General features: G+C 40.4%; 1 protein-coding gene across 10 annotated transcripts in view; it reads right to left on the reverse strand.

Moving 5' to 3' along the window:
• tead3b (TEA domain family member 3 b) overlaps positions 1-15507 on the reverse strand; it is a 33567-nt gene that overhangs the window by 2248 nt on the left and 15812 nt on the right. For 5 of the 10 annotated variants that reach the window (XM_080495152.1, XM_080495151.1, XM_080495145.1 and 2 more), the window contains 10 exons: positions 15120-15369; positions 6641-6705; positions 5267-5329; positions 5062-5124; positions 2439-2450; positions 1484-1609; positions 1330-1373; positions 1077-1133; positions 623-687; positions 154-290 (listed from right to left, as the gene is read on the reverse strand). In XM_080495152.1, coding sequence (XP_080351278.1) covers positions 154-290; positions 623-687; positions 1077-1133; positions 1330-1373; positions 1484-1609; positions 2439-2450; positions 5062-5124; positions 5267-5329; positions 6641-6705; positions 15120-15270 — 783 coding nt within the window. In that variant the 5' untranslated portion in view covers positions 15271-15369. Of the gene's footprint in view, positions 1-153; positions 291-622; positions 688-1076; positions 1134-1329; positions 1374-1483; positions 1610-2438; positions 2451-5061; positions 5125-5266; positions 5330-6640; positions 6706-15114; positions 15370-15507 lie in introns of those variants that run through there. The other 5 variants (XM_080495147.1, XM_080495146.1, XM_080495150.1 and 2 more) reach the window with 5 other exon arrangements.

The following is a 15507-nucleotide window of genomic DNA, read 5'->3' on the forward strand; positions in this document are numbered from 1 at the left end:
AGAAAATCAGACAAGGGAAAATGAATACAGAGAAAAGAAGAACTCAACTGTTTCTCTGATGTGCTTAATAAACTATATACTTACGAGTATTTATTTTTTTTACGTTATCCTGATCTAAATTATAAAGCATACTCCTGTGGGTGATAAACTCACATTGTCTGGATCTCTCTGGACCTCCATGAAGGCTGAGTACTCCAGCATCCGCAGCTTAGAGGAGGCGATGGTCCGGTCCTGCCACACCGGCACTGCAGTAGCAGTTGGTGGCGGAGGGGGTGCCAGGGGCTCGTAACCTGCAGCGGCAAACATACAAACCACAACACAAATCAACCACATGTGTATTGTTATATTGTGTTTCTGCTCGTTGCGTTGTTTATATAATGTATTGCGTAAGATTGTTATTATTCTGTATGAATTTTAATGTTACTAATGCTACTGTAGGCTATATTCCTAATATGTATTATAATGTTATGGTCCTGTCTGGGGACTGCAGATGGAAACAAGCAATGGCTAAATCTGGCATATTTTCTTTAAGATTCATTTCTTTTGTATATGGTCCCTGAAAAATAAACAAACAAAAAAAAAAAAACAGCATTGTTTCTCCTTTCGTTGTACGCCCACTTACTTGGTATGGATGGTTGTACAGGACCTGATAGGCTGGGGTATGGGGGATGTGCAAAAGGTTTGATACTGAAAGAACACAAATGAATAAGATAAATACATGCGTGTCAGACGTTTGTGGCACAAGGTTGCTCATCTTTTTTGTGTGCAATGGTGTTAGTGTCAAAGCTTAAGCATGTGTTGCAGCACCAGCTAGGCGTAAGTCCACCTGCGTCGTTGCTTCATAATGAAGCAAAGCAGCAACAGTTCAATTTCATATTCAAATTCAGTTTTTTTGGGCTGAATCATCCAACACTGAGATAATTCCTCTTCTTCTCAACCAGGTGTGAAGCACTTTTTTTTTTTCTTTTTGCCTGGTGGTGGTTTACATCAGTGAGTGAAACACAGTTGAGTACATTGTGAAGAAGAGTTAGTGCTGCTTTGTGCTCACAGCTGGACTTCAGCTAGGGAGAACTTACGCATGGCTGGTGCGGCCAAGCCCAGGAGTCCTTCCTGGGTTGAGATCTAGAACCAGCCTGGTGTGCAAAAATTTGATTTTTGTTAAACATGCCCTGCAATATTCACTTCATACAAAAAAACAAACAAATTCCCTCTTTCACTTTAGCCTATATTGCTCATACTAATATATACATTTGCAACTGCTTTTGCTCCTCTGAGCTTCTGAGGTTACACAACAAGGGTCTGGTGGGTTCATTTGAGGGTTTTACTCACTCCTGAGAAGGTCCAGGCTGTCCTGGGACTGGACCAGGCCAGAACTAAAGAGTAAAAAACAAAAAAAATCAGCGTCACCAGTTTTATTTCACTGAAAGCAAAAACAATATATTCATGTGCCATGAATTCCAATAGAAAATATTGAAGGTCTCACTCTGACTGGCTGGTATGGGGCAGGAGGCAGTGGAGGAAGATGATTCTTCATCATACTCGGGGAGACGATCTGTGCTGATGACAGTGCTGCCATGTTCTGCAGGGCTTTGTCTTTAGATGCCTGATCCTACAATTTGACAGAGGAGAAATGAGGCGATTCAACCACAAGGTGGCAATATAGCTGAAAAATAAAACAAAATCTACTTCTGTAAGTGATCTGAATGTGGCATTATTCATGTGATTTTTATTTGATTATGGGCATACCTTTATAATAAAATGTAAAGCAAAATGTATAGTACGTGGTAACACTGTTACATGGTTGTTTGCATGGAAGAGCGGGTTCATAAAGAATAAAGCAGAGATGAGGACACAGAGGAGGAAGTGGCATTTGCGTTTATAAACTGAAGGTCAGTGAGTTATCAGGAGCACCAGGAAGAACAAAGAAATTAAAAGTTGTGCACTCTCCAAGCAAAATAAATAAATAAATACAAAATTTTACTTTGATCAAACCTAAATGTGCCAAACATTTATGTGTGGAGCTTTCATTTTGAGTTGTATTGCATTATCTGTATTTGTTTTTTTGGGTTGTTTTTTTTTTGTAAAACAGAGACATTTCTCATCTATTAATCTGTGACTCTATGATCAAAGAAGAGATGCCTCAGAAATGAGAGCCCAAATCAAAGAATGACACCTTACGCAAAGCAAGCAAGACTTGAACTTTTTGCCAAAGGCTGAGGGGAGATTACATCAGGCAGGGTGTGCAGCAGCGGCAGCAGCAGCATTGTCTCCAGAGCGTGTCTGTTTCCTAAGCATTGCTACATTGCAGGATAGCAACATGGGGGAGGTGGGATGTGCCATGCCAGCAGAGGGCCATAGCAAGGGGACAGTCAGTGCACTGACGCTGCCAAACAAAGGGGGGAGGACGGAAGCATATTGCACAAGTCAGATTCACTTACCAAATTCATCGCCTGAATCGAAAAAGAGAAAAACCATTAGTATTATGCAGCGCTAAATCACGTGTTGAGACTCTTTAACTTTTGTTGGGTACATAAACATGATGGGCATTTTAAAGCCTACGCTGATAATCTATTTTTGTATAATAGTCTGAGTGACAGTTTGCTCTGGTGGAAGAGTTATGAAGTTCAGTAGGGGGACTGAAGGGAAACACAAGACAGCTTCTTTATTTTATTGGACGGCAGTAAAAATGCTGTAAAAAGACTCCAATAAAGCAAAAGATTAGATTAGCGTCTGTTTTCTCCATTCACTCCGTCCACTCAACAGAATGAAATTCTGAAGGAAGTCGCATCCTCAGAGGTTTATTGCTGCACAAGCCCTCAGCGTATTACGTCAGATGTGCAGCTGGTATACTTCACATGCAGTGTCTATCTCAGCTGCTACACTTTTTTTTAACTTCATGTTTGTTCAGCTGATGCTGTAAAATAGCTTCAGCTCATGAAGTCCACCATCTGCACGTCAAACCACAGCTTTTCCCCCCTTGCAACACATAAACTACTTGTATTTCATAAAGGCCTGATAACCTTGAAAACTGAGCAGCAGGTAAAAGTGAATTAAACATTTGAAACAAGGGGCTTCGGGTCAGGTCCTGTTTGCTCACCAATCGAAAAGTTATTCATTTGATTCCAATCTGTGCCTGTCCGTTTGTTACAAACGTCCTTGGACAACATAAGTTTCCTCCAGTGGACAAATACTTTGCACTGCACCTTGACTATAACTATGGAAACCTCTTGTAGTAAGAAGATGCAAATTAATATCCATTTAAAATGTATGAGACAGGTTATAAAGAACAATAAATAATACTGTTGAGAGCAGTGAAGTCACTAGGTGATCAAAATATGTGAATGCATGACATCAAGAACGTTGACTGAACATTAAGAGAACTTTATGTTATGATAAAGTGCAGAATATGTTTTTAAAAGGGTTGGAAATGTGAATATTAGCGTAAAGATAAACAAGTGAATGAAGGGATTATGCAATCTGTGACATGTCTGCATAAGAGGTGATGTTTTCTGATGAACAAAAAAGTCTCTATGATCCATCAGTGTAATTATTAAGACCAGAAATATAAATAAATAGCATATATGCTCTGAGGGAACATGCACCAATGCAGTGATGTTTGTAGAGCCACTTGTAGATCATCCTCATCCAATATTTGGACGACGTTAGACATATCGTCAAATGTTGTCCAAATATTTCTTAATAAAAGAGTTTACATGTTCTTAAATGTTAGAATTAGTGTCACTTTTCCAAAAAGATTATGCTACATTTGTGAGATGAATAAAAAAAAAATGTCTTCACTTGTGAACTACAGAAAAACAGTATTGCTGTAAACACCGAGACACAGATTCCCTCAGGAAAAACAAAAAACAAAAACCTTTGAAGGTTTTCAATGCCAGGTTCAGATCATGGTTATAGTTTGTGTTTATCATTAATGGGCAAACTGCACAACAGCATAGTTTTGAGTGTATACAACAGAAACATCTCACCTATAACAGGTGAATGAATATGTTTCTAAATCACCTTACAGAATAAAATGAGTGCAGTGGATGGTGGTGTCCCAAAGAGCAATGGCTCCCAACCTTTCTTCTCTGTAAAGCTGTGGACCCTTTTTTTCCTGATTGGGTTTTAAAAGCATTACAGTGAAGCCAAACGCTGGCAGACACACCTACCAAGTGCTGTAGCAATCTCAATGAAATCACTGCAGTTTCCCAGACCTGATCTAGATTGTACAAAGTTTCTTTTTTTATAGGTTTTCTTTGACATATGGAACATCTCATACCAAGTCAAACCCTCAGCTGGTCTCTGAGGCTCAAACGGTGGTCCCGTGTCCAAGGTTGGGAACCATTGCTTTTGATGATTAGTCTACATTATGGGGTTAATTTGAGTTCAGGTTAGCACTACAGGATGCCTCAGTTTCTCTAGTATACTGCAGGATCTGCATTACTATAATATATATATATATATATATGTGTGAAAAACAATAAAAAAAAAAAAAGCATGACAACATCAGAGAGAATTACAAGACAGGTCAGCATGAGTCTCATGATGACAACAGTGAAAGACAAAGTGTAGGAGATTAGAATATCAGAGTCAGAGGAGTTTCAGGGGAAGGAGAAGTCACAGAGGGGTACAGTGTGCTGCAGAAGCATGGCGAGCAAAAGATAAATCCAAAGCTGTTGCTCCATGGACAACTAAACAATAGTTCAGTGGGCTCATCGATGCAGTTTGCGTGACATTCATACAAAGCAGAGGGTGGAGAGCTATAAAATGTACTTTAATTTTAGAAATTGGATTAGATCTGAACTTGGAACACCTGTAACCTGCAGCGTGGGTTAGAAAAGCTTTGTCGGTGGTCTGCATGCACAGCAAGGAAGCAAGAATTGACTAGTTGTTTAAAGAGAACTAACTCCTACTTTCTACATGACAAAAGTTGCAAAACGACCTACTGCAGAAGCAGCCCTTACATCAAGACGAGGACCGATAATCACGTTCACAAATCAGCTGGTTAGTGCAAAGCCAAGCATTTATCAATCCCAGCCGAGGCCGCGGTGAAGCGCATACCTTTAGCTTTGACTGGATCTCGCGAGATTTTCTCCGGGCGAGAACCTGCAAGTGGCTAGAAACCTGCACAGAAGAATAGCCAAGAGGAGGGAAGAGGAAAAGGAGACAGGGAGAGAAAAGACAGGGGAAGAAAGGGAGAAGCCGTAACCAAAGAGGAAAGAGACGCCCAGTCCGTGTTACCGGGAGGCCGGTCGGCGGCGCCTACCTTTATACCCGCCTGGTATTCACGAACTTTCTTCCGTGCTAACACCTGTATGTGACTAGACACCTAAAGGGGTGTGAAACAGTTTTTCAGCATAAAAAAAAAAAAAAAAAAACATGCACTCCACCTCTTGCATGCACATGCACACACATATACACATCCACGCCGGTACAGAGGTCTATTGCTTTTTTCGGCAAACACATTAATACATCGCAACAGCTAACACAAACATTAAAGTTGCTTTAAAAGGATAAGGGTAGTTTAATATGAGAGCTTGGCACTTTAATGAAGATCAAATTTACTAATAAAATAATATGTTCATTTAATGCTCCGATTTTCCCTCAACTTGCAGTTCAACTACAAAACCCAAACTTGCCTTAAAGCAGCTGATAATTGTTACTTGTTCACATGAATAGACTCATTTATTTGGCAGGTTCCCTTCTAGTGAGCTGATTTAACAACTGTAACTGAGGTACAGCTGGGAAATAATCCACGGGTTGAGGACCTCAATATGAGGAGTCTTGTTGCAGAAAAGACAGTCGTCAAAATCCATAATGGACACGAGTAACACTACCATCTTTATTTAAATATAACCACATGATTATTACTAAGCCAGACTAGGAATATAAATCTATACTCTTACAGCTCTTTTTCATAAAAGCAAGAGCTGTGAAAAAGCTATTTTATTTGCGATTTAATGAATAAAAAAGGATTAGGATTTTATTCTCGCCTTTAGAAAGTTTGATGACCAAAACACACTATTTCCTTATTTTTTCCTCTAAAACAACTTGTTTTATCAAATGACCAAAACAAGGAATCCTCGAGTTGCCCAGTCATGATAAACAATTAAAAGAGCCTTCACCCTACAATCATATATCCCTGCTGTTCAGTCGTTTGTAAAAACATTAATCTTCTTCTTGTGGCAACTGCAACTTTTCACTTTCAATGCAATCTGTGGGTTATTTCATAACAGTCTTTTTTCTGTCTTTAAAACCTGAGTTTGTGCAAATCTGTGAATACAAATGACTAAAAACTGAAGCTTTAACAGTTCTCAGCAGCCACTCTACCCAAACAAATGAAAACCAACACTATTTAAATGTTTTCCACAAATTTGTGAAGATTAGAAAATTATACGGAGCTGAGGGCTTGAGATGGGAAAACAAAGTTTCTTTTTTTTAGTAATTTGTTGGCAATAAAACCAAACTTATCCCTTAAAGTAACTTACTTTAAAATACATATTTTGCAAGGAACTATTCAAACTGTTAAAACGCTGTAGTTTTTCACCGGATTAGCTCATTACATATAGAAATGTCAGTAACTAAAACATCATGCAGATTTTATATGACGTGGATATTATTGTTAGTCGAACTCATTTACCTGTTTTCTTGTTCGGGTTTTTCCCGTCCTCAGCTTGATGTACCGTGCTATCAATTCATTGCGACCTGTATACACAAAGCAGATTATGAAAAGAAGTCAGTCATGGAATATTTGTGGATTGGCAGTAATGCTGTAAATTGGACAGAAGGTGGCACTATTGTTATTTCTATAATTCAGACGTGAACTCAAAAGAAAAAGAGTGTGACGTTTATTTCATCAGACCCAGTTAAACATTCTCACCAGGACTCGGAGGCCTCAACATCTCCTCAAGGACCTTTCTAAACCAGGTATTAATTTTTTTTTTTTTTCACCCGACAGTTTTTATTAGCTCATTTCACACTGGTGTAAAGTGTGCTCACATAGTCTTGTAGCCTAATTACAGAGAGCTTAGAAAACAGATCCATGTTTTTCAAGACTTAACATTTACACTCGACATTCTGCACAAACAGGTTGTGCAGAGAACAACGCTGCTCGTCTGGACTTTCATGCTGAACGTTTCAGATTTACTCAAGGCTGCCTATTTTTTTGCCATCATGCAAAAGATCTCATTTTTTGTATGTGTATAAGAAGTGCAAAAAGCATCATTTTGTGGTCTTCAGGGGGAGATCGGTCCATCAGTCTTTTTCAGCCCTCGTCCCTGCCAAGTCACGCTTACTGTTGGTTGCTGCGGCTAAACGTTGGGCCAAAGGGAGAGGTTGAACCGCGGCATCATTATGAATAATGACCCAAACTCTTCTAAAACTTGCTGACAGAAAGTTACACCAGCAAAAACGGTCAAGATGTGCCTTTCTTAAACATATGCAGTGCAGATGCACACACAACGGCCCAATAGAATGTCAAAGAGGTTCGACATCTCCCCAGACACATAATGACAGGAGAAACGAGTTCTGTTTTTTGTTTTTTTCAGACACTCTTTAGCACTTGGCCTCCAGAAGGCCCTGGTTAGTGCAATTACCATAAAAGTACTGCAGGCCATCTCCAGCCGGCCTGGAGCACTCGCCGTACCCACCAACCAGTCAGTTCAGGCAATCGGCCAGCAGAGAGAGGCTGAACTGTCTGCCGATACTGCGGTGGCCCCTCCTCCTCCGCCCCGGGCCAAGGATGGACACACCCGCTCCAGCGCCTCCGCATTCCTCGCATTCCTGGAAGCCTGTCACATCTGTGCTAGCCAGTCTGATTGGCCTGAGCCAGCGAACACAGCCAGAGCTCGGGTGAACACATACACATGCTCGCATGCACTTCTAGCTCCGGGAGAAGCAGGGGTGATCGGGCCGGGCGGTGGAGGGGGTCGTTCAGAGGGGCAAAGGGGGCAGCTGAAAAGGCCAGTAACTCTTGGAGGAAACACAAAGCCATAACTGTCTCTGCCAACAACTGCCACCTGGCAGCAAAGCGGCCCTTTTCCCAAAACAACACCACAGTGTGACCCCGCAGTCAACGGACGGCAGCACCTGCTGCCGGCCGTCCCAGCAGAGGATGGCAGAAAGAGAACAATGCCAGTTCGACCCCCACCCAACTGTCACTCTCAATCTCTTCAGCTCCACAAAAATGGAGTGGGGGGGGGCGTAAAGCACTCATTACTGCCCCAACCACATATTTCTGCAGTGATTTTCACAGATATTTCATCGAAAATTACAGAGACAGTGTGAACAAGGCGCAACAGGTTCGACAACAGAAAATAATGATCTGGAACGAGAGCGATTTTCAGGACTTTCAGGCTGAGTAAATCAAAGAATTCTCATTTTAAGTTAATGACAATACAAGATTTTAAGAAACCAGCTGTTTTCTTTTGTTTAGTTTCAGTGTTGTGTGTAACAAAATGATATGCTGTGGTGTAATTAAAACAGAAAGTTTTACTCAAAGACAGTGAAGTTGTTTGTTTTGGAGCTGAGAAAACATCTGGTTTGTATTGAGAATTGTTTTCTTTTCAAAACAACATAAAATTGATAGGACACCGTCAACGGTTTATACAAACAAATATTAAACAATAGTGAAGTCTAACAAATGAGAGATCCAGCAACAGTTTGTGGTTGAAGAAGCAGTTTGAAGTATGAATGAGAAACGTCATGATAATTATGTGATTGCAGACTTTGAGATTCAATTATCAAGTTTTACAGGTTTTGGGTTTTTTTTAGTTTGTGGATGCAGCAGATTGGAGTTTGATTTAGGAATTAGACATATAAAAATGTTGTTCCTGTATTTGTTGCACTGTATCTCTATTTGGATTTACTTTATATTCTTTATTTTGTTTTAATGTAATTTATTTAAAAATAACACTTTTTATGTTTCATCTCTCCATCCAAATCTATTCAGATTCATTTAAAGCACTTTGAATTGTCTTTTTAATGAAAAGTGCAAAACAAATAAAGTTGCCTTGGTTCACGGTACGGTATCAGACTAAATGGGATTTTGGAGATGATATGAACCACCTCACAACAGGTGTGTAAACATGGAGAGTTTACACAAGAATACAGTGTGCAGAGGGGTGATCCGATGGCGTTAACACACCATGAACAGAAAAATAGAATGAAAGCAGACAGATGCAGTGTACACATGTGTATCAGCATGTACACAAATAGCACTGAGAATTAAATCATTAGTTAAAGGGACCTGAGAAGGGATCATAAGAGTTTTATGGTCGAGTCAAGCGCTTAAGCAGAGATCAGAGAAGTTCAAAAGTATATGAGGAAGAGGTGCATGTGTTGCAAAATGCATAGGGATGTTTTTGCATCGAGCAACACGACTTTATTTATGGAGTACAGTTTGGAAACAACAAAACAAACTCTTCTGTTTCACAAGACTTTTTTTGTTTTTAGTTTGCATGATTTTGGCGAAAAGAGGAATTATCTCGCAAAAGAGTCTGAAAAAAGATTTGACCTGATTTATTTGCGGTAGGAGAAGCTGAGAAGGTGGAAATGTTAAATATTAGTACAGCATCACATAAACGTATGTTTAAGCTTCAAATTCAATAATCTTAACTAAATGAAATGTTGTGATTTTACATTTGGAAGTTGTGACTGGATGATAACACGAAAACGTTTTGCCACAGTTTTTTTTTTATTTTTTTAATTTGACTTAATTTACAGAAACAAAGTTTTCAGGTTACAGGAAACCAGCGAAAGAACTGAGCCAGTAAGTCCCAAATCCTTCATCAAACACGTCACACATCAGCATTTATAAATCAGAGCTCATGACGTACTTTCAGTGTGAAAAAAAAGAAATATGACAAAGAAATTCCTGTGAACTTAAAGATTTGTGGTATGCAGCCGCGCGTTTTTGCAGATAATTGGTACATCTGCCTGCTCTTTCATTACTAAACAACCCAGTAGGACTGGTTATATTAGCTGGTAACCTTGTTGGTTCAAACTGCAGCGGAGGGGGAAAAAATTAATAAAAAATTTACTCAAAATCTCTGTTGTCAGTTTGCTGCCAACATCTGCTCAGACTTGACATGACAGAGGAGCTCAAAGAAACAGCGGGAGATCATGACAGGTGCATGCAAACAGACATTTTTGTTTTACAATTGCATGCAGTGTCATTGTTCTCCGTATCTAATCACCCCCCCCCCCACACACACACACACTCGCTCTTTCCATCTCTTTAGCCGGTCTCCAACTGCTCACGACTCCCTTGTTGATTGCTCAACACCCACTCAGAAGGCTGCAGGCTGCCATTCTTAACCTCTTCTCTGACAGGACACGCCCATCTTTTCTTTTTACTACATGACCACTGGAATTTTCCACTTCTACGTTAAGATAGTGAGCAAAAAAGGTACTTTCTCTTCACTGCACATACACCCCCCCAACTCACTTCCCTTGCTCCATCTCTCAGCTGAACGCTTTCTTCACCCTTTTTCTCTTCCCTCCTCCCTTCTCATAACATTGAGGTAATCCTAAATTGCTAACATACTGCTCAGCCATGACTGAAAACATTCCTAACATCTCAGTGAGGGGGCTGACAGGGAAGCACCAGGCCTGCTCAGTCATCGTCGCAAGCTGGCCAACCCCCCCCCCCCCACCATTTTCCTCTGTGCATATGAACTGAACCTGATTCTCATTCAATGCAGCCTGTAAAGGTCAGCGCACATATGAAACGCCCTCGACCATCTAAATCTGTCTCTTTTTTTTTTCCTTTTTGCATACCCAGAGTGCTTTGCATTAGTGACAGCTGCAGGTCTGAGAGGGGAAAAGGTGTGTGCTCAGGGTTTGACACACCTGCCGAGGCCAGAAAACGCAGGTGAACAACATGTCAGCACAGCCCCAAAGGCAAAACAAGACAGGCAACATTTTTGCCCGCAATCTTTTTCGAGATATACTTCCCCTGAACTTAAAAGTGCCAACTATTATATGATTATTCAAGGTATTCTTTGAAAGTGTTATTGTTTTGTCTGCTTATCCCAAAAAAATCTGCAATTGTGTATTTAGAAATTCATGAAGGGAAATCTGAAAAATTGTTTGTTTAATTGGCAAGTTGACTGATGCCGTTATCCTGTCATATATGTACCTTTGTTTTTTAGCATAGCTTAGCTTGCACCACTATAAATTTTAACTAAAGCCACAAAAGAAGAAAAGCTCAATTATTAAAAATGTATTTACTTTTGTCTAATGTGTGCTTAAGTATAAAAAATACAAAAAGTCAAAGATTACATTGAGGTAGATATTGTGTATGTGCTTGTTGAATTAGCAGGTCCAGTAATTAAATACTCTCCAACATATTTAAAGAAATGTTACCTTCAACTATGTGTAAATTTGGCAAACTTCCCAAGTGTTGCTGAGTATATTTTGTGACATTGGACTGATTCATCATCAGCTGTTGAGTTAAAGCGAACTTAAGCAAACCAGCTGCTGTCGTCTCACAAAACTGATCACATCATTGTCAGTTAGCTACATATTATATTGTTTGATTTCCTGCACATTTCCAAACTTCAATTTGCTTAATCAGATTCCCATGACAAAACTACCTTAACAACAACAACAACAACAACACAACTTTCACAAAGTTTAATCTTGTGCCGTATCTAAATGATGGCTCTCCTTCGGCACAAGGCCCATAGAAGCTTTACCTGCAGCAGTTATTCTTATTTGAGCATAGCAGTTGTTAAAACATCAGTTTTGCACAAGTAAACCAACATTAGAATAGATTGCACGTGGCTACATTTTAAACAATACCTAAACATTTTGATATTCTGATATTGCAGTGGGCTGAAACAATTCAGTATTGTTCATTATTTTATTGTAAATCAGCTTTTCCAGAGAGCTACTTACTGCACCAATATCAGTTCAGCACATGGAACACATATCTGCACACACACAGACACACGAGGTAGAACTATTATAATATGATGCACTATTTATATCAAATATTTCTGATATACAATAACACTAAGATACAGCCTCACTATAACCATGGCCGTTACATTATCGGGCTGTGCTTCTTTGACTGTTCCCCTTTTGCAGTAATTATTACCACATGTGACTTATTAAAATTGAGTGTTACACTTCTTTGAACTTTTTGTCACCCCTGAGCAATGTCGATGACTGGAAACGCTACTGGAAAGTCTAGACAGACTTGTGAAGCAGAGAACACACATGTATAAAGCCGTACACTCGCTAATGGAAATTTGCAAAGGTTTCCCACCAACTGCAAAAAAAAAAAAAAAAAAAAAAAAAAAGGTCCTGGCAGAAAAAGTGGAAATCCCATTGGGTGGGATGACTTGCCTGTTTTTGGAAGCCACTGGGAGTCTGAGACTGCAAGGTAGACAGTATTACATACAGTGCAATCGTTAACATTCCCCTAAGCCCACGTCAGGGCAGCTTTTGGATGTCTGAGGTAATCACCTTGTGAGAAGGCTTCTTCTGGGGCATGCCTCGGCTCTGCCAGCAGGGCCTCAAATGACTTATTGTAAGAGGAGAGGGTGTTTAGTGCCCTCGAAAAAAACAGGCCTCTAAAAGGGGTCCTGACAGTTTGTTGCTAAGGGGGCAGGTTTGTGCACGGTCTGCCTCTTTGTTGACGTTCTCATGAGTCCGGGCCACAACACCGCCCCGCTAAAGAGGACAGAGATGGCATTTAGGCAAATTTAAAGTTGGCTTCGAAACACTTATTCTTTATTTTGCGCAATACAAAATCAGATTAAAAGCCCGTTGTAAACAAGTTGTGCTGCTAATGCAATCCAGTATTCCCACTTTAGGATTCGCGTATGCACGTCTTTACGTGGCATTATAAGTATTGTGTTTAAAATAACTTTGTCGAAGATAATAAATTTACTTTTGATTTTTCTGTCCCACTGATAATCAGTGTATTTTTCTGAAAAACAATAGAAAGGATCTGAGGCCAGTATTGAAGTCTGAATTGGTCCAAACAACAAGCACAGCCATAATATTCAATGCACAATGCTTGACAATGCCAGAAATGTTTGCTAAATAAGACAAAAATAATAAAGAAAAAAAAACAACAACCATGCAAATAGGAAGGCCAATTCTGCAAGTATATCATGGAATAGCTCAATTAACAACTCGTTCAGTTACACTTTTGCTTTTCTAATCAGGTTTAGAGTCATGACCGAAGCTGCAACGGTAGCTGAGTAATCTCCGGTATGTGCTCGTCCTCCAAAATTCAAATGTGAGATTCCTTTTGAAATGAGTCACAATGAAAGAATCCCGTCTGATGTCAAGCATCAAAAATCACTCCCCCCCCCAAAAAAAACCCTAAAATTCTTCAAAAACATGCACCAACGCTTCTAAAATACACACGACTCAGTCTGAGACACTGGTGGCCATGGCTGTTTTTATGGTCACACCGAAACAGGAATTGATTTCAACTTTCTGCAGACGGGATGGGCGTTAATTGAAGGGCAGGAAAATGTTTTTATAAAGCGTGACTGGAGGGAGTTGAGTTACAATGGTGAAACGGTCACAACTCCAGAAAGACCAAAGAGGTTTTCTGAGGGCACAGCCAAAAAAGGTCAACATTTAACTGGTGAACATAAGTGGAAATCACAGGTGGGGGCAGGAGTCTGGACCGCCGTTTTCTTTGGAAATAATTGTGCACACAACCTGGATTTGAAGGAAGCACTTATGCCAATTACACACACGAAATTACGTTTTCTTTTTAACTTTCAAAAGATTACTTCTACATCTTCCTCACAGTGGGTCGGTATGTTTCCCTGCCAGTGGATTGGCACAAGTGTGTCAGAGTGACGTTAACTGACCTCCACCGATTCTCAAAACCTTCCTTGAGACTCGATCGACAATCTTTGAAGGCTCTGTGTGAAGGCAGCTACTAAAACTTAACACCAGAGGCTTAATTCCAGTCATGGTAGTGCAGATTTGTTGTAAAAAGAAGCTTATTTACAAAAGGAAATACTTAAGTCTGCTACAAGAAATACTCCAGAATCAGTAGAGTGTAACTTTCTTGAACTGACTTTTTCTGTTGATTAATGTGGTTTGTACATATTTTTCACCTTGTCGGTACAAACCGACGGCACTTATTGCACTTCCATTTAAACCTTTTTTTTTGTGGAATTTCCTTCCTTGTTGCATTGGGAGCCACAACATTTAAACGCTAGTCCTAATTAAAACAGGATTGTCTCAACACTTGGAACGGGAAAGTGAGATCAATATAATAAAAGCCAAGTGTGTTCAATTTCCTCCACCTGGATGCCAATGATTCTGACGAAAAAGTTGCCAACATATCCATCTGGGGTTTTTTTTAAGGACATCGAGGGCTCAACACCTGCACTTTAATGGACACACCGCAGGATACAGCATAACTATTCTCAAACCATATGGATGTGTAAAAAACGTACACAGAGCAGCGTGCCGACGCCATGTTTTTGTTCCCGAGCCTCGTTTCCCGCTGTGCTAATTATCGTTCGTTTAAAAAAAAAAAAAAAAACATCCCAGCATCAAACGCAACACTTCTCTAGAAACCAGCTCCAATCAGCCGCCTGCAGGTAAAACTTTGGTAAACGATACCGGTGTGGTGGATGACGTTCAGATGATAAAAAAAAAAAAAAAAAAAAAAAAAATGAGTTTTTTGCAACTGAAAGCATAGCCAAGGAAGAGAGGGGGTCGTAAAAACAGTGAGTACAAAAATCTGACTGTGAAGAAAAACACTCAGAAGAAAAAAAAAAAAGAAAAAGTCAGGTGTAAATCAAGGGGAGAGGAGCTGAGCCGCTCTCGGGACAGCAATAACCGGCTCCGAGAGCGCTGGTGCGACTGGAAGAACCTGCCCCTGGGTCACAGCACAACAGGTACAGACTTGTTAAAGAGAGCTCTGTGTGGAAAGAAAACATTCACCTCCGTGCCGAAGATGTGACAAGAGGGAGAAAAGCATTGATTTTTTTTCTATTTTGTTTTAAGGCTGCATGTTTGTTTTTACTCTCGGCCACAAATGTCTGTGGAATGGAAGGTTTCCTCATTTCCGCGCCCTCATTACAGAGCCCACTTTTATGTAATTGCCGCTCTTCTGTTACTCACCGTACATCTTTCCCTCATCTGACAGGATGATTTTCCTCCTGCCACAGGGAGGGTAGATGGCAAGGGCCTCCTGGAAGCTCTGCTCGATATCCGGGCTCCACACGCCCTCGGCGTCCCCGTCGATGGTCTTGTCCTCATTCTCCCCGTCCAGCCCATCCTCTGGGCTACCGTTGGCGCTCCACTCGTTGGACGCAATGGTGGCGGCTCCCCCTGGGCCCGACCCCGAGCCCCAATATCAAAGGATCTGTAGGAGCTCTGTGGGAGAAAGAAGTCATCACTGTTGAAATAGAGGTACAACAGCTTTGTTCATGTTGGTGACCCTCAGGTGGAAAAGGCCTTTTTTTTTTTTTTCTTTCTGCTTTGACTACACTCCAGATTAACAAAGGCTGTGGA

The sequence above is a fragment of the Blennius ocellaris genome (assembly GCF_963422515.1).
Source record: "Blennius ocellaris genome assembly, chromosome: 4".
Lineage (NCBI taxonomy): Eukaryota > Metazoa > Chordata > Actinopteri > Blenniiformes > Blenniidae > Blennius > Blennius ocellaris.